The following is a 19819-nucleotide window of genomic DNA, read 5'->3' as shown; positions in this document are numbered from 1 at the left end:
CCCACTTACCTGTAGAAGAAAGCTGCCCCAGTCACTGGGGGAGACATTGCAAAACAGCTGCAGTGGGGTTCAGATTCTTCTTCCAGGTAACACGGACATGGTGTGGTTAACATGAATGATGGGACAAGAGGGTTGCACCAGGGGAGGTTCAGGTTGAGTATTAGGGACAGTTTCTTCTCAGAAAGAGCAGTGGGGCACTGGCGCAGCTGCCCAGGGAGGTGGTGGGGTCACCATCCCTGGAGGTGTTCTGCAACCATGGAGATGTGGCACTGAGGAACATAATCAGTGGACGTGGTGGCGTGGGTTGGACAGCTGGACAGGTGATTTTAGTGGTCTTTCCTAACCTCAGTGATTTGAATCCCTGATTCAAATGATTCCCCATGCACACAGCTCCACGCACCTAGTTTCAACCAAGGGCCTTTTTAATGGAGATTTGTAGGAACACACTGTACCTAGATTAGCTTCCTCACGTACAGATAGTTTTCTGCAATCTGCAGCCTTTTCCAGGTTTTCCCATTCTTTGCCCTCAAACTCCACAACTGCCACGAGGGACTGGGGCATGGCATCCACCTGCAAAACCAGCACAGCCCCTTGAAGCACGCAGACTCTGGGCATACTTCTCCTGTAGAGTGGAACTGGCAGTTATTTGGCAGTTACAGGTGCTGCTTCCAGGTAAGTGCAGCAGCTGCAGTGCTCCAGTACCTTTGGCTCTGACCTGTGACTTCACAGCACCCAGTCCCATTGCCCCTCAGCTGCCATTCAGCCACTGCTGCAGATCTGTGAGCACCCAGCAAGGCCACGTAGCACGAATGGTTCTGGGAATGGCGGCGGAAGAAAAAGCCCAGTGTCATCCTGGGAAAACATCCCAGCAGTAGGAGAGCAGGCAGCAGCGTTAATCATCTATCAGTGGTGGAGGGGCCAGGTGCAGCTGGAAGGTCTCATTGTGGAAGACGCTGCTGGCAGCAGAGTCCCCATGGGAAACACTGAGCAGCCCGTGCTTCTCCCCACCGCGGGACAGTTCAGTCAGGAGAGCTAACTGCAAGACAAAATCCAGATAGGTCACCTCCTGCGGCCAGGACAGGCTGCCCAGAGGCACTAATGCAAGGTGCAGAGAGAGCTCACGTGGGGTCATAATCTCCCTGCTGCAATGAGGAAAGCCTTAACGCGTGAAGGAAGAGCTCCACGCTGCATGCAGCGACCCCCCAGAACTCTGCAGCACAACAGTCCTGAACTCAACAACTTTCCAGGTGTCTTGAGGTTGTTTTTAAATTCCGTCATTGAAAAATAATCCCAGAGAGAGCTGAAAGTGCCAACTGGTGCAGCCAGAATGGGCAGAGGCACGAGGAGAAAGGAGGGGACAGAGGGAGGGTCACTGTCTTGGGACAAGCCCACGGGGGACTGCAGAGGGGCTCCTCTGCAAGCATGCCAGCCATGCTGTGTCTGGACGGAAGGCTACTGGCAAATAGAAAAGGAGCCTGAGAAATGCTGCACACCATACACACTTTTCAGGCCCAGTCTCAGGACTGGAGGCAATCCCCCAGCGGTGGCAGCAGTGCGGATGTGCTGTGATGGGAAGCAGCCAGCTCTATGCACGCTGCAGTGCCAGCACTGAATGAAATCCCACAGAAAAGCCCATGCTGCCAGCTCTAACATTTTGCCTGGCGGCTTGCATAGTACCCTTCCCCAGTTTGAAGCTGACAGGGTAACAGGCAGTACGTACCCGCGAGGTCCCACGGTTGAGTCGGCAGAGTTGGTCAAAGGCCTGGATTTGCTGAGGATCCAATGCAGACTCTGACCCTGTCTGATAAAGGGAACAAGGAGGTTACAAAAACAACCACATCCCACGAGAGCCCAGCCAGCAGCCAGGCAGGCTCACTGCAGTGGCACTGGAGTTGCTACACAGCCTCAGATGAAGAGTAATGGAAATGCAAATAACAGGTGCCATAGTCTGCAGCCGAAGCATTAGCAATGACTTTAAAAAGCATTATTTAAATATCCCAGGGAGGGATGACAAAGAATCACAGATTCTCCCAAGTTCGTCCCATTTTACCGCATCACGATGTTTCTATTTTGATTGTTTCAAAAGCGTCATCAAGGAACTACAATGGGAGCCAGGGAGAGCAGCCTCCCTCGTGAGCAGCGATTTGGCATCTGTCGTCTTCGGGGATCTATTTTTAAGGGAACGTTCAAGATTCATTCTCAAATATTTTCTCCCAAACAAATTTCCCAAAGGCTGTTAACCCAAAGTGCTGCAGTCCTACAAGTGACTGCTTACCGAAGCTGAATTTACCACCCCCTGGCTGTTGAGGCCCCTATAGCCACCAGGCCCTTCTCCCCAGGATTTCTCCTCTGGGGCAGATGCTGCAGCACCCAGCTGCTCGATGCTTCCTGTGCTCTATGGTGTGTTTACAGAGCACGTTCCAGAGCTCAGTGAAGATGATTCCCAGTTACTGTGGACAAACTCTAAAAGCACAACACGCTAGAGGGCACACAGCCACCAGTCAGTGCCAGAACCATCCTTAACTTCTCAGGGTGACACATCCCTCCACCTCCTGCATTGCTGGTGTCTCAATGTCCCTCAGTGTCAGCAGAACTCGGATTTGGGAATGCCTTATCCAGAGTGTGTGCTCACAGCCCAGAAGACCAACAGTACCCTGGGCTGCATCAACACAGGGATGGCAAGGAGGGGAGGTGATTGTCCCCCTCTGCTCTGCCCTTGTGAGGCCCCAGCTGCAGTATGGCATCCAGGCTTGGGGTCCCAGCACAGGAGGGATGTGGAGCATGATGAAGGTGCTCCAAGGGCTGGAGCACCTCTCCTATGAAGAAAGGCTGAGGGAGGTGGGGGTGTTTAGCTTGCAGAAAAGAAGGCTCTAGTGAGACCTCACTGTGGCTTTCCAGCACTTGAAGGGAGCTTATAAGCAGGAGGGAGACTGACATGTTGCAGTCTGATCGTAAGAGGACAAGGGGGAATAACTTTCAAAGAGGAGAAATGCAGGTTAGCTGTGAGGAGCAAATTCTTCTTTACTCACAGGGTGGTGAGGCCCTGGCACTGCTGCCCAGAGAAGTGTGGAGATGCTGGAGGTGCTCAGGGCCAGGCTGGATGGGGCCCTGGGCAGCCTGAGCTGATGTGGGGCAGCCAGCCCGCAGCAGGGATTGCAACTGGGTGCTGTAAGGTCCCTTCCAACCCAGCCATTCTGTGATTCTATGATTCCTGAAGCCTGAATAATTTCGTTACTCTTGAAGTCCTGTACATTTTGCCTTTGAGATGTTCATCAAACAATCGGAGGAATGCCCCAACTGCTGACACCAAGAGCACGTGCTCAGACTCATTTCCTCCTCCTGCAGGACACTGTTTATATTGCAAATAACAATCACCAGTCAAGGAGCTGAGTGTTCACAGTCCCTGTGCACATGGCATAACTCAAGAGCCTGTGACAGGGAGGGTCGCGTACCCACAGCTGACAGGCTGTGCAGCACTTCCAAGGGACGTGTGGGTCATCCTCGCGTGGAGAAAAAAACACTAAAAAAAAAATCAACAAAAGAAAGGGGAAAAGCTGCTCTCCACATTTGCTGTAGCCACAGGCATTCAAGGACAAGGAAAATGCAATATAATTGGCCTCTCCTCTCCTGTTATCTCTCTGCCACGCGCATGTAACCATCAATCAGACTGCTCTCCAGGCTGATGAGCTGAAATATTGCAGGCAATTCTTTTTGTTGCCATGGAAACTCCTGCTGTCAGGCCCCTTCCTTTTTTAGCCGTGTCACTAAAGGCATGTTTTCACTCAGGAGCTCTGCAGAGCCTCTCAGGGTCCAGCATCAGCACTCAGGCGTTAGGAGAACGCGCTCAGCTCCTCATCCCACCCTCAGCAAAACTCCAGGCTCCGGCAGCCACTGCTGCGGGATCAGCTGTGGACCATCAGCACCTTGCAGCCATTTCCAGCCACGTCCTCACTACACCTCTGGGCAGTCTGACCCACAGCCAGTATGAGAAAATCATTAATGAGCTCCAGAAAACCCGAGGAAATCCCCCGGATAACAGAAGCGTGCCACTGCCGACCTCTGCAGACGTACAGCAGAGCGAAGTGCCTGGAGCAGGACACAGCCCATCCATCCCTGCAGATGGGATACCCACTCCCCATTCTCTGCTCAGTGCAGCAGCAGCTCACACTCACGTTGGGCACTGCTGGAACATTCCCTTCTGGACCACTGCTGCTGCTTTCAGCCAAAGGAGCCATAATGCTGTTTGGGGTTAATTAGATAAAAAACATGCATCCCCAACACCAGCAACCTCACTGGATGCTATGACCCCCACAGATGGTATTTATTTGTCACAGAGCAAAGGAAGCATGGTAGCCCATGGATTAAATCACACACACGGCGTGCCAGGCCAGGCTGGAGCTCATCCCAGGTCTGTGCCTGAGCCCGAGGTTACAGAGGCAGCAGTAGGAGACAAATATTTCATTTTCTAGGCATAAGCTGAGGAGGCTGATGAGCAGCATTCCACCACAGCTAAGGACAGAAGGCTGAGGGGCTGCAGTGTTCTCTCAGTGCCAGGACTGCAGGCAGAGAGAAGAAAGGTAAGGAGATGCAGAAGAAAGCAGTGTACGAGTTCACTGATCTCTTTCTGCCAGAAGCTTACTGATAATGCAAGCTGCTAAACTTCACCAAGAACCAAGCAGAAACTTCTGCTGCTTGCCCCCACCGCAGCTTCTGAGTCTTGTGCAGCATACTGCTGTTTATGATGATATATTTAGGAGCAACCCCGGTGCTAGAAGCCCAGTTGCATCTGCCCAGGCCTTCCTGTGCTCAATTCAGACACAGCAAGGAGCTGCTTTCACTGTGCAACGTGAGGATGAGCTCTGGGGAGGGAGATGGGTGTAGAGACTGCAGTTCTCTGTTTGAGGGATTCGTGGGGAGATGCTCACCTACTGCTTGCACCTCTGCAGGCTGCCCAGCCCAGCAGCCACCAACCTGGCTGATTCCCTCTCTTACCCTTCCCACCCAGGGACTGCAAACTGAATCCACACCATAGCTACTACTTATTTTGCTCCCTGCCTTCAAAGGGGATGCCAGGAGGAGGGAGAGCCCTACACATCCTTCCTGATCCTTTGCCTTTTGGTCATTTCTCAGCTTGAAGCAGGCACAAAGCACAGCAGGAACCAGCAGTCACCTCCCAGCAGCAGCAGCAGAGCACCCCAGGGCAGGGTTCCTGCAGTGCCATGGAGCTCCAAGCCATGCAGCATGCTGGCTCCCAGCCCCTGTGAGCAGATGGAAGTCACACAGTTCCTTTCCTGCTCATTCTCCCAGGCAGATCCACAAAGACAGACTGAGAGCTGCAATTTCACACTGCGGACACGCAGTGATGTGTGCTGGTCCCTGGGAGAACAGACCGACCACTGTCAGGCAGTGCTACACTCCACAGCTATTGGCAGCAGGGACTGTGCAGTTTGTGAGAATAGCAACAGGCTGCAGCAGCCCAGCATCTGTCACTGCGTTTCTGTGTCTATTTTACAGACCCTCATAGATCTGTAATGTTTTGTTAAAACGGAGGGATTTTCATTCCACCACAGGAATGTAGTTTACCAGTGCTGTTTAATATCTTTATCAGTACCAACAACAGCGGGATAGCATGCATCCTCAGCAGTTGGTGGATGACACCAAGCTATGTGGTGCAGTCAGCACACCCAAGGGATGAGATGCCATTCAGAGAGAGCTGGGCAGGCTGAGCAGTTGGCCCAGGTGAACCTCATGAAGTTCAACAAACCCAAGTGCAAGGTCTGCACCTGCGTCACGGCAACCCTGCTATCAGTATAAGCTGGGGGATACGTAAGGACAGGGCACAGCCCTGCTGAAAAGGACCTGGGGATGCTGATGGATGGCAGCTGGACACGATCCAGCTCTCTTCTCGATGCTCATTAAAACTCTTGCACTCAGAACAGAGCTCACCAACTGCAGTAACTGCAGGGATCACACGCATTGTCTGCCCTGCCATGACTTGACAGGATTAACCTCCTGCATAAAACATATCTGCTCTCTGCACAGCTCTAAACATGGTGCCCTCAGAAACGTTCTCAAACATGGAAGTACTACCGTATTTTGTAGTGTTTCAAGGTGGTTTTCTGCTGCATTTATAGAACCAAGAACCATTTATAGTCCAAGACTCAAGACTGTGCTCCTCTCCCTCATACATGTAGGTGAAAACAAACCATCTCACCACAACAATGCCATTCAGTTCTGAAGATTGATGACCAAGACACTAAGACTACTACACTCACATATGTAGGCAGATGCAGTGACTGCTTTTACCTAACATGCCTCAGTTAACATCAAGCACCACCAGACCAAACTTAAGGTTGGAAAGAGATGACAGAAATTGACACACACAAAAACTCAATTTTTGTAAGGATGGGAGAGGAGGACAGGACAGATGCTCAGTGTGGACACTGAAGTTTATCCTAGGGAAGACAACAAGGTCTCAGTGATAACAGTGCACAAACTTCCAGTAGGAAGATAAAGCAAAGAGCCCCTTTGGCTTCCTCTTGCTGCTCCCTGTGCAGAGCCCGACGCCGTAATCCTGTGTTAGAGCAAGGCTCCTTTCAGCAAGTGTTCTCACCCACTTCAGCAATGTCAGTGCTGGTCCATGGCACCTCTCCATCCCCTCCACTTCCAAGGCACTGCTCCAGAAGCCACAAGTACAAAGCAGAGGCACAGAAAGCACTGTCTGCTGGGCTGTCATTTCACATCTAAATCTCAGCAGCATCGTAGAATTCAATCTGACAGTCTTTGTTTCAACAGAGCAGAACTGGTACTATGAAATGCACTCCAGATGCTCAGTGGCATTTCTTAGTATGAATTTATTCCTAATTCAAGGCTTGCTAAGAACATAAATATCTAAAGTGAGGATTTCACTGTGGAAAAGACAGCATTATATTTTACTGAGGGACAGACAACACTTTCAGTCTTCAAAGCAGCAGTCTCCCCATGGATCTGTATGCAGAACGTCCCAGAAGCTCCAAGCTGGCTGTGCAGGGTGTGGGGAAGGCAGGGCTTGGATTGGGAGCTCCAAGAGTTAGCACAGCATCCTTCTGGGGTTCTCTGTTTATTAAAATTACTTGCAGAGATGCCAGATGCAGAAGTGAGGACAGTGTGAGCAGCACAGGGCTGGGCCTGCCTGATGGGAGCACAGAGCAGCCCTTCACTGGAGAACTGTGACGTGAAAAGGCCCAACAAACCCAGTGACAAAAGCAGCACTCAATCACTCAGTGTTTACAGCACCCTGAGCAGTGACTGTGCTCTCTTGGGCACTGACTGAGCACCACAGAGAGACCTGAACGTGGCTGGAGGTTGGGACTCTGACAGTCCCTTTCCTTCAGTCCCTTTGCTTGTCTGCTCCTCTCAACACTCTGCATTGTATCCCCCAGGCCATGGAGGCACCTGGTGCACAGACCCACAGCATTCTGTACACATCAGTGCCACGTCAGGATGAGCGTGGGGACTGTGTGCAGCCCAGCTTTGCTGCTTCCATGCCCAGCTCTCTAAGAACCTCTGCTTGAATTCATGTGAGGCTGCATGTGCCCAAACCCCACAGCACTGCCTCCTGTAGAGCTCTGTATCCCAGGTTGCTCACCTCCTGCTTTTGGTCCTAGGAAAAGGCATCTTCTTCCCTCCTCCAGAACAACCAGATCTCCAATTCCCTGGCCAGATAGATCCTTACCTCAGGGTTCATTAACACTATCAAAAGTTAAGCAAATGAACCTCCTGGAGAAGCAAGAGATTACAGCCTCACTCAGTCTAAACACATGCCATTTTTTAAAGATCTGACTGCACAACACATGCAAACACAACAGTTAAGTATTGTAATTCAAACATGTAATGAACATCACAAACTTGAAAAGGATCTGGGACAGCAGGGGAGCAGGTGGGAGCCTGAAGCAGGGAGAGGGCTCTGAGGGGCCAGAGCCGAGATCTGCAGGGAGTGGGGCTGTCCCTGCCAAGAGCACATGGCCGAGCCAGCAGGGCAGCACCAGAACTCAGATCACCTGGCAGAGACATTCTCCAGACATTACATTATTTGTGTAACCCTTTCCTTCTCCATCCAGTCTCTCCGTATGGCTCCCATTAAGCCCTGAGTGCCCAGTCCCTCACTGCTGCAGACAGTTGCAGCAGCATCCTATAGTGCCCCAATCGCTCCCACATAATCTGGATTATTTTCCACTTCATTCTCTGCAAGGATGCCCAGACCACTATTAAAGGGAGGACAGAAGGCTCGAGAGAAGCCCGGTGATAACCAAGCTGTGAGGGATTGCTAAAGGATGCCAGGCATTTCATTGATTAATGTGATTTTGGTATTGAATGTTGTCTTTAGCTTTTAAAGTTAAACCTGGTGTGGCACACCCATTCACACACCTTCAGAGCAAAAGCTTAGAGGGTAGAACATGGAGATGCTGTGATTCTGCCCAAGTTCAGAGCGAGCACCTGGGTGCTGATCTACCCAAGCGTGGCATGCAGGCTCTTGTTCATCACTGGCAAATATGCATAGCTAACAGTGGTGACTCGATTAGAAAGTAATGTTTTGTAGCTGAGAATTCGCTCTATTAAATAGTGTTATTGTGCTCTTTGTATCTGATGTAGTTTCCATGGAAATAAATAAGAGGCATTACTTCTGGAGCATGCTATGTTCAGGAAAGCCCTTTTCCTGTCACTGTATAGGAAACTAACACAATTTGACTGCAAAGCTTGCATCATGTTCCACACATTCCTCACAGATTACTTCTCCCCTAAGCCTCCCTTCAAACAGGAAGCTTCGCTTTTGGTTAATAGAGAAGCTGATGGGAGTTGACTAATGCTGTTAGCCATCTTCTGATCAGAACTGATTTGGCAGAAATTGAAATAATCTGTTATAAGAAAATAGAAGTACTTCTATAAGGATGTACTCCCAGATTGAATGAGCTCTCAGAAGTGGAAATGCATTGCTTTGCATGCCATCGGGGCGGTGACAAATGCCCAAAGCACTGAGAGGCATTTAGAAACGAACCCTCTCCAGTGACCTCTGGGACACGGGACAGCAGAGCTCAGTTCCCCCAGTTCAGAATTCCTGAAGACATCCCAAAGATGGGATTTTGCTCAGTCCCCAATGTATTTTGCACAAATACAGCGACAGCAGTCCTGACTGCATGCAAGCTTCTTTAAACACTGTGCTGGCATCTCTTACCCAGAGCCAGACTGCCCAGTAGGGGGGCAGAGCAGAGGTTCTATGGCCCAGCCACAAGGAATGCACCAACTTCTGCTACATGTTTTACATAAAACACAGCTAAATATAGTTTAAAAGGAACTGGCCCTGCTGGCCCATCTCAGGCTCTCACAAATGAGTTTCTTCTGGCGGGTATCAGCTCTGCTCCACCCTGGCTAGCAGGTCTGGATGAACATGTTTCCATCTCTTGTATACCCACACCAAAACTAAATGACATCCATCAACGTGACACGTTACCTGCCAATGCTGTTGGACACTTACCAATCACAGGCTTGTCTGGAAGCAGAGTAAGACAGAAGAACAGAGCAATGCAGCACTTCTCTAAGTTAATGTGGAAAGCAACCACATGAGGAGCCTTACCTGTGCTAAGGAGGTTCCACTTCCTTTCTTCAGCTCTGAGAAGTTCTCGCTCAGTTTTCCACCCTTGCTGCTCGAGTTGCATTTATAGCACATCCACCGCATCACATCTTTGCTTACTGCCCCACACTCCTTACTGAGCAGGCACAGGGAATGGTATAAGTGGCCACAGCTGTAAAGGTAAGAAGATAAATCTTTTGTGAAGTGCTTGAAAGCAGGGTACTGCAGCCTGACGGCACTGTGCTTCAGAGAGGAAAGCTATGGCCAATGAAAACCAAGGCTGCTTACTGGTAACCTCGTATCAGCAGTGTGCGTTCTCACTTCATACCTGCACACTGCCCTGCAGGACCTCTAGACTCATAAAAACAGCAGCAGGTGCCCACTTGTTGATGCAGCTGCAGATCTCAACACCAAGGTAATAGCCATCCTACATTTCACAGCCACCTGGCCACAGACAGGAATATCAGTGATGCCAGGCACAGTCAGGGACGCAATCGATCTGAGGTGTACAAATAAAACCACTGCTTGTGACCCAGTGGACACCTGTAGGCCCAGCCCTCCCCAGCACAAAGCACTTTATTTGAGATGAAACAAGCAGTACATCAGCTAGCAGCAAAACACTTCATTTTACACCCCTCCTTTTACTTGCTGCAGCCAGTTTCCAGACCATTTATGTTTTATGAAGCTCTCTGTGAAGTGTTCCTGCTGTAGTTCAGTAAGGGCACACAGGCAGTTATGGATATCGACTATGACTGCGCTGCCTGCGTACAGCAGGGAATCACCTTCTGCCAGGTTAAATGACAGGGGAGTGCACAGCTTACTGCTCTTCCAAAACTGCAAGGGGATTCCTTTCAGCTGAGGCAGAGCTGGCTGCATGCAAGGAAGGCTGGCTGAGCAGTCTGACTGCCAGCCCACGTACAGTGCAGGGGATGTGCTCACAGGAATACTTCTGTGGTTTTCTTTTTTAAGCTAATATCATCATCTCGCCCGTGACTTTATCCCTTCACTTTACCTGAAAACAATGATTTCATCAGCGCTTTCTTGCCTCCTTTTGTACTGCTGTAGACAAATGCAGCAATAATCCTGCTTTGGGGTAAGCCCTCTAGTGACAGAAGCTCTTAGGTTACACAGGGACCAGTGGAGATCGTGGTTTAGAAGGTTTGTGGTCGTCTCTAAAAGAGTCTGCATGGAACACAATATATAGAGGTCATTTTGTCATCTCCTTAGAGCAAAAGCTCCATAGCCTTCAATTCTTCACAACGAGCAGCTTACCGGATTGCTAAGAACAAAACCAGCCACACAAATTGCTTCTCCTCACATGTTTTGCAGCTGCTGCCTTCAGAACACTTAGCCTTTTATCACATGTTAATGGAGACAATACCTCTTCACTCTTAAATGGATAGATAAGTGCTTCATTGATTTTCGTCCAAGAGCGTTAAAAGATGTGGGAGAACAGGCTCAGCTTGTCATCTTCCCTACCAGACTTCTCTTTTTCCTCTTTACCTGGTAAATCACTGCATAAATCCCTATTTTTTGTTAGAAATGCACAGATAAAAATCAAAGCAGAAAGCCAGTGCTGCCCAGGGCAAACCCCCCTGAAGAACACAACAGACCACCTCTCTTTATCTGCAGTTCCCTACAGTAAAGCTATTTCCCATCTTACAGACTAATTTAAAAGGCACTTTGAATCCCTAACTGCAGGATAAGCTGGAGAAAACACGGGTGTTGGTGCTTCCAGTACATTTAACACAGAATTCAACTACAGAAATGTTCACATCACCACGGATCTGTCAGTCCCTTCATTTGCAATCTGTTTGTGAGCAACACAGACTCATTCCCCTTCCCCAGATCACACAAACACAAATCACTCGCATGGCCATTTACTTTGCTCTGCAGAGGAAAATAGCAAATGAGAGAGCAGTAAGCTGGATAGCTACAAGTAATCCCTGCACGCAGCAGTGGGTAGAGCAGAAACACATGCAACTTACTTGTTCATAGTTAAATGTGTCCAGCATTCCCAAGACGAGACCTTGAATTTCTCCAAGTTTCCCTTTTCCATAAACTGGATCCTGTGTGAAAAAACCAAACACTGTAGGACACCATCATCTATTCTGGTTTTTTTTTTTTTCATTTTTTCCTTCTTTTTCCCTCCCTTCCAGACTGGTATTGCACAGGGCAGTTAGGATCCTGTATTTGCAGACGCGGTGTGTGCACAAGAGAAGCAAAAATGATCAGATGTACTGAGGGGAAAACTGGTGATTAGCAAAACGGAGTAGATGACAACATCAATATTAATGACTGTATGAGTCCAAATGTTTTTGAAGTGACCTTGGAAGCTCCAGGAGCTGCGGGAGGTGGTTGGAGGATGCAAACCAGCAGGAAACACCCTGCAGCAACAGAGCAGGCAAAATAGCACTGAAGTCAAGCCACAACACCCAGAGATCACCGCAGCAGCTCCAATGTCTGCCAGGCAACCTGACTACAGCCTTCCCAAGAACCATGATGGGCAGCAATGCCAACGTGCATTGTGTCAGCTGCAGCTGACAAACACACAGGAGCTGCAGAGGCTCCTTGCCACTAGGTGAGTGGCACAGCCTCAAACAACACGGCGTTCTCCTTCTGCATGCATAATTCACAAGCAACAGCATTGAAAATGCACTGCACTGAGTCACCGCATGAATTACAGACAGCAGCAGGGCTTGCACGACTTCCATCAGCACCTATGAGATCTACAACACAGAGAACATTGGGTTTGGATTCACCAGATACTTCTATGGCCAAGGAAAGCCAAAGAAGTAACTCCAATTGCTCAGACGGAACCATTTACACACGGCAGATTAGTGCAAGTAAACACTTTGAAAGCATCTTGTTTCTTGCCTTTATTGAGGAAAAGTAGGAGGAGGAAGATGTGACAGAAACAAGCAAGGAACAGAAGAGCCACCCAGAGATCTGCAGAGGAGGAAGGTGAGGTGAGGGTCACCTCCCAGTTGCTCAGTCTTTCTCCAGGCTCACTAACATCTAAACCAGCAGCAGGTAGGAAGAGAATTGCCTTTTTCCCCAAAGAGGGCCACGTGGTCCAGCAGAACCTTACACCAGACACGGCAGCAGTGTGCAAGCAGCTCCAGCACATTTCCTGCTGGCAGCCACTAAAGCCATGGCTGCACAGGGCTGGGCTGCCTACCTGCCTCAGGAATAACATCTGGAGCTGTAATTTCACATTCCTAGCAAGCTATAAAGCCGCCTTCCAATCAGCTGGGTTCAGCTCCCACGGAATTTATAGTCACAAGAGCCTTCAATTACTTTTATGAAAGAATATGTTTCATTAATTCCACCTTGTAAGTTTTGTCTCCATCTGGGATTTATGCGTGCTCCACATACACAGCACAGGATTGCCCATCACTAGAAATCAGTTGTGCCAAATGAGGAACAAATCACAGCTGCTTTTTCCAGGCTGGGTATTTCCATGGGGACCTGGGAGCACTCAACATGGCAAACTGGAGCCAACCCAACTGCCTGCCTAGTGTGAGCAGCACCAGCAGGTCAGGGAGAGCCAGTGAGCCCTGAGCTGCAAACCAGAGCTGCCCTTCTTGTTTGAGGCAACAGCTGCTTCTATTTGCAGAACGTTCCTAACGATTAGAGCTCTATAAGGGAATTAACCCAACCTTTCAGACGGCGTCCACACTCCTTAATGACACGACACCTCAAGAGCATCCCTCTAATATTGTTCCTTATATGGTTATTTCAGACTGTGTAATAAATCATTTTTGTTAAGGACGGAAAAGAACGTAAATATTAATCACTATTCTGCATGACTTTAGTAATACAAAGCTGAGTCCGTGTGCTCTCACAGGAGATGCAGGGAATCCACAGCCACAGAGCTGCTGACAGCCCATTGCAAGGTGCCCTTTAGCACTGAGTGTTGGTTGCAAAGTTAACATTTGCCAAAGGTATAATCTCTAAGCAGTTAAGCCCAGAAAAGGAAGAAAAACAGTCCACAAAAACTGGAATACTTAAATTCCTTTTCGGAAAAGGGAAGATAATCTACCTCTATTCATTGATGTCATTCACCTTATAAAAAAAGAAAGCAATGGTTAATTCCTGGGCAGTTGTTCTACCTCACAGGCAGCAAATCGAGCACATCCATGCACTGCCACAAAGACCCAACCTCCACTGAAGCAGCATCTGAAGGCATCTGCAGACTTCCCAAACAGCCCCTGTCCTTCTTCCCACATGCCACAGAAATACCCTGAGGGCATCAGAAAGGCTGCCTGCTCCTCAGGGCCCAGAAGAGCTTGTTTAAGAATATATTCGTGGTCACAAAGTGGCACTGAAATGACATTTGCAAGGAGTCCCTACACACTGCTGAGCCAAGACAGCACTGCTTGGCACTAGGTTTTAGAAGTTTAGGTGGATTCAAAGAGCCACTAGAGAGCTCTGCAAAAGGAACGCACACCCAGGGCTAATAAAAGAGAGAAGCTCTAGTTCAGAAAGCTGCTTAGAGCCATGCATGGGTGCTGTGTTGTAAATATCCCCTGCCATGCATTGAAATGGCATTCCCAGGCAATCCAAAGAAGCAGATGACAGACCACACTGCACAGGAAGGCAAAAAGTCCAGTGCAGTGTAACAGGGAAAGTCTCCTTCATAATCCCAATCAAGTGTTCAAAGCCTCTGAACATTAGGGCTGTGTACCCAAGTCACAGCCACACCACAGGACATGGAAACCACTCCCAACCAAGGAAATCACAATGCACAGCATTCTGGCCCATAACCTAAAGAAGATTAAGGGAATTCCGAGGCAAAAATCTACCTTAAAACAGCCAGCAACTTCTAAAGGATATGATTAGACTGTCTAAAACAAAGCTTCAACTATCAGAGGAATCTCAGAGGCACAGTGAGGATGGGACAGCTGACACCTTTGCTGCCTACAAATGATCATGGTTGTACTCATACATCTTAGGTGTTTGCAAATTAGCCATCGAGTGAATGAAATCTATGAAAGAATGAGTATTTAGAGGCAAAATCAACTTATTTAGCTATCTAATAAAGCAGTACCATGCTCCCTTCCATAGCATCTTCTACTGAGTTTCACAACATCATTTTCCCCACACTGCTTTTGAGCTACAAGGTACCCATTACTACTACTGTTCTGTGAAGTTATTATGCTAATAAACGTGATCAGGAGTCCCCTCTATTCGAATGCATTTATGAGAAGTCAACTTCTCCTCCCATCTTTTGTTCTAGCTCCACAAAAATGCATGCCTGATTAATCTCGTTTTGTCAGACTGAATTTGTAAGGATGACCAGGAAAACAGAATGAACCGGAACAGTTTTTCCCCATACTTCCAACCTCGTTGACCAGAGGTGCACATGCTGCTCTAAATAACCCCTGGACATTGCTGTCCCCAGCAGAAGTACATCTCAGGAAGCATCTTAGGCACTGTTATCCTTTGCAACAGTGCCTCCACTTTTACGAGGGTGGGTAGTGATAGGACAAGGGGGAATGGTGTTAAACTGAGACGGGGCAGTTTAGGGTGGGTATTAGGAGGAAGCTTTTCAGCCAGAGGGTGGTGAGGCACTGAACAGGTTGCCCAAGGAGGCTGTGGATGCCCCATCCCTGCAGGCATTCAAGGCCAGGCTGGATGTGGCTCTGGGCAGCCTGGGCTGCTGGTTGGTGACCTGCACACAGCAGGGGGTTGGAACTGGATGAGCGCTGTGCTCCTTTGCAACCCAGGCCATTCTAGGATTCTCCACACCAACCATTTCACTGTACAGCTGAAATGTACTTCATTCTTTTGTCGCCTCCAGGACACAAATGCCAGTTTCTATTAAGGCTGTAATACAGAATTTTCTTACTAAAAGAGAGACTCTAAAAACAAAAAAGGGCAAGAAATATTTGAGGGTTGCACAAGAGTTTCTAAGTCTTGCCAAGGAAGAATGGGATCCTCCTCCAAAGAGTAACACCTCCCTGCTGTGTTACCTTCACAGTGGTCACTGCTCTGCCTTTCTCTCCATTCTGGTTATTCTCAGTACCACCCAAGAAAGCCTCCCTGCCAACCTCCAACCTTTTCATTCACAGCTTCTGGATCATTTCCTGCCTATACTGAACATCAAATAACACTCCACAGGAAACTGTACCTAATGTTCTAGTAAAACCAAATGAAATGTTATTAAAGAGACATTCAGTTTGCTTGATGCTTTCCACCTTTGATAAAACTGTATTTTATTTGATCACAGCTTTCTATCCACCCTTTTACAACATCTTTCAATGTCATTAATTACAACCTTCTCCAAAATCCAAGACTGTGCCTAATATTCAAGATCAAACTAACAGGCTGCTACAGGTATGCACTCACCCTGTGAAGTCTGCAGCTTTTCCATTTCTTTCTCTATCTGTGATAGAAACTGAACAATAATTCAACACCTTCCAACCTCCTCCTCTTTCCTTCCTCCACTGAGTGATTCAACACAAATCTGCTTATGATCATTCAACCCAATATATCTGCAATCATCAGAGAGATGTCTGCTGCCACAAAAAAAACCAAAACACATATCCCTAAAATTGTACTGTACCATCAGTTAACGGGGCCCAGTCTTGATCTCTCTCCTCTTCAAAGCCCACGAACTTTGATTTAGTGTTTTCATAACCATCTACCCCAGCACTTCAGCTAAACGGCTTTCAACAAATGTAGTTCTGAGCAGTTAATAGTGGCTGGAGCAGCCTCCAGAACTGCCAGTTTCAGTCTCAAAGTAATTACAACCTTTGAGATATTATTTCTTTTGGTTTGCAGAAATTACCTCAGTTATCTTCACACAAGTCTGTGTGTTCCCACACCTCCTGAGACTGCCAAGCCTTCCAGGTCACGCTACCAAGTTTATGACTCTCACCAACTGAACGTTTACTGGAATACTTTGAATCAGACCATCAGATAACCTGACAGAAATTGCTACCACATCGGGAATATGTTCAGCTCTTCCCCATAACTGAATGGCACAGCTTGGCAAAAGTTTGTTTGTTATGTTTTTCCCCACAGAAACTCACCTGTAGAATTCTCTGCAGGATTGAAGGAAGAGCAATAAACGCAGCCATGTTGTTCAGCACTTGCATCGTCAAACTCTTCAAGGCTGAAACACCATGCATGAAAAGTCGCCAACACTCATTAGGATTCGAGGAGTAAAGAGGTGCATCTTTCAGATTAAGAGTTTCATTTCAGTTCATCTTTTCTAATATGAAAACAGTTCTACCACTTTTTACCTAGCACACATTTTGCACTGAGCATTTCAAAAGTATCAGCATCTCAGTGTCTCCCCTCCTGCTTCCCACATACAGTAAGCTTTCAGATCTTCAGCCTTTCTTTGCAATACTGCCCTTGTTCATCCTGCATCAACCTGCATCCCTTTTTCATGTTGTAATCCCACTGACTCTAACATTTCCTAGCATTAGCATTTGCACAAAACATTTTTTCCCTCTTCACCCCCCAATTCCCTACAGTATGAGCCAAATCTTATACGTGTGGACAACAGCAACTCAGCTTCTTGGTGGGGATAATTAGATTTTCAAGCTACTCAGAGCCTACTCAGAGCCAAGAAAGCTTTTGTGTGCACTGTTTTTCATAGAGACCATCTCAACAGAGCCAGCTGAGTACAGGAGGCTGTGCTAGGATCCCTCTTCCACCCAGGGCTAAAAACAAGAAGTACCCAACAGCTGCAGCCTCCCCATATGATCTTGCTGAGCTTAATGCTACAGCCACTACAAGCTACATCAACTGCAAGAGCAGCAAGAGCAGGAAATGAGTATCAGAATTACTTTTCATCTATTCAATCAGCAGAGGAGGAAAGACAGCACACAGATTTGGGGTCACAAAAAAATCAAAGTACTTACATTCAGCATATCGGTACTGTGAAGAGCCAGACAATTTCTGTGGGGACATCATAGCCTCCAGCAGGGGAAACCAGAGGGCCTAAAAGAATTGAATGCAAGAAAAAAAACAGTAAGAACACAGCAAAAAATGAGGTGTGACCAGTATCACAGCCCACTTCCATGTTATGAGAAACAGAATTACATTTCTCAGGTTATGTCTGCAGAGGAACAGAAGTGAAATGCATTAAAGTCATCACAAAGTACTCAAGAAAAGCAGTCCAGGTTGCTCCTTAGACCAAGATACTGTTTGACTGAGATCTGAGCACAGAACCCCTCTGGTTCCTGTTGTTCCTTCTTTCCCTTTCTCACTGTTCCTTTCCTGGAATTGTGATAACATAACATAATCTACTTTTACTCTCTGCTTGACTTCCAGACATGCCATCTCTTCAGACACAGCATTCTCAGTTTTGAATTCAGTTACCTATGTTAAGCACTCTATTAGAAATAAAAATAGGTTCTGTGTCAGTGACATCAGCAAAATGAAAACACAGCCTAATTCTCTCTGCAAGAGCTGAGGCAAGCTGTGCTGTCTCCAGCCCTTAAAGATCATTAAAGACTTTAATGTCAGAATTTGTGAAGTATTCAGAGCAGCAGAATTCCACAGCCACAGTGCAGGTAACATCAGCAGCTTTCTGCCACCATGAAGACGGCTCCAACCTAAGCATGCCAGTGCCTTCATGTGGTGTTACAAAAGCCATGATCTTTTGCTTTCTTTAGAGTCTGATTAACATCCAACCAAAATTTCAACTGCAGCTAAAAATGGAAGAAGGATATGGTCTAATCTACTTCTCCATTGCTGGTATGTGCTTTATTTTGTGCTTCACCCTTACAAGTGAACATTTCTCTTGTGGGTTTATAACCTGAGCAACAAGAAGACGAGGCAGAGCAAAACAACGGCTGCTTGAGACGTGCCAGTATGGAATAGATGGGGAAAGGAAGGAGACATGAAGATAATGCCTCTGGAAATGCAGTGATGTGGTTTTTATTTCCTTACCTCTCGCTGTTGCTGGTTTAAGTTGTGTGAATTCCTCTGGCAAAGGGCAATAGTTTTCATTAGGGTATCTTCAATGCTTTCGAGCAAGGGGAGTTCTGCTGAACCTAAGCGTGGGGTGAAAAATAGATTGCCTTTACAGAAATGATGAGGTGTGTTAACTCCCAGTCATTCTGCAAAATAAATTCCCGCTGTTCTACTAAAAGCTGCTCCCTACTGTGAACTACTGCATTATAAAGGCAGGTCCTGATTTTCTGCACTTCAACAGATGCCCTATGTATTGTAGCAGTTAAGACTTCTCAGATAATCAAATATGGAAGATTCAGCTGCAGTTCAGGACACAATCAAGTAACAAATACGAGTTCTGCATTTGATTAGGTGCACCCTTGAATCCTGGGGCTAGTGAAAGCGCTCGTCTTTTGTAGGCAGAACATTCTTACTTCCATGAGAAGGGGTCTTTTTTGTTTTGTTTTGTTTTTTAAGAAGTTGCTTCTATATTCAACATCATCACTGTTCATAGTTAACGACCAGTAAGGCTCCAGTAATGAGTCTGAATGGACAGTAACAAGGAAAACATTTCTGGTAAGGCACTAAGAGTAACAGCTGCAGTCAAGAGTTAACAGAACAACTGAGCAGACACAATAAAACCCATTGGTTGTTTACAAGTCTCAAAGTGATCAAAGTAACAGATGAAGGAAGTGAAATCAGAATAACTGCCACAGCCACGTGATGAAAAGTTCAGAAAATGTCCCCACAGTATCCAAAAACCTGAAAGAGGACCTCATTATGCCACTTGTCAGACATACATTTTGTATTTTTTACATTCATCCCTTTTTAAGAGAAAGTGGAATTTAAGTTGGTAACTTACCTCCATCATCCTGTGTAAGCATCAGCAACTTGCTCTGCAATCGCTGAAACAAAAGAGATCTCAAAACAGTAAGCCTGCAGAATGTTGATGGAAGTGTTTTTAAAAAGATATGGCTACTAGGGCTTGCCTTTATTTTCCACCCCAATACAACTAGCACTGTATACGTTTCTTTCTAAATATTGAAAGGAAAATAGAAGCTAGAATATTATTTTTGATTAAGAAAATCAGATTTCAGTATCTATTATCCATTCAATGTTCAAAGACAGCCTTTCACAGTAAGCTGGAAAGTACAGTGATCTGCTGAGCCTGCACACAACTCAATGTGCTGTTTTTTGACATAAGATAAACTCTTACATGGACTGCAGTGGGAAATTGGGAAGCAACAGCAGTGTCAAATCTTAACACAGGACATCACGCTGATGAAGAGCCTGGCA

General features: G+C 47.2%; 1 protein-coding gene across 1 annotated transcript in view; it reads right to left on the bottom strand.

Annotated features, from left to right (window-relative positions):
- Positions 1-404: 404 nt before the first annotated feature.
- The window catches only part of VPS8 (VPS8 subunit of CORVET complex), a 62361-nt gene continuing 42946 nt past the window's right edge, over positions 405-19819 (bottom strand). The window contains exons 37-45 of the mRNA XM_052687269.1: positions 19386-19428; positions 18521-18624; positions 17488-17566; positions 16648-16730; positions 11596-11676; positions 10620-10789; positions 9611-9779; positions 1721-1801; positions 405-1036 (exon numbers count right to left, since the gene is read on the bottom strand). Coding sequence (XP_052543229.1) covers positions 893-1036; positions 1721-1801; positions 9611-9779; positions 10620-10789; positions 11596-11676; positions 16648-16730; positions 17488-17566; positions 18521-18624; positions 19386-19428 — 954 coding nt within the window. The 3' untranslated portion in view covers positions 405-892. The remainder of the gene's footprint in view (positions 1037-1720; positions 1802-9610; positions 9780-10619; positions 10790-11595; positions 11677-16647; positions 16731-17487; positions 17567-18520; positions 18625-19385; positions 19429-19819) is intronic.

This window comes from Tympanuchus pallidicinctus, unplaced genomic scaffold (assembly GCF_026119805.1).
Source record: "Tympanuchus pallidicinctus isolate F22 unplaced genomic scaffold, pur_lepc_1.0 scaffold22, whole genome shotgun sequence".
Lineage (NCBI taxonomy): Eukaryota > Metazoa > Chordata > Aves > Galliformes > Phasianidae > Tympanuchus > Tympanuchus pallidicinctus.
The sequence above is the reverse complement of the archived record's forward strand: the minus strand, read 5'-3'. Positions and strand labels throughout refer to the sequence as shown.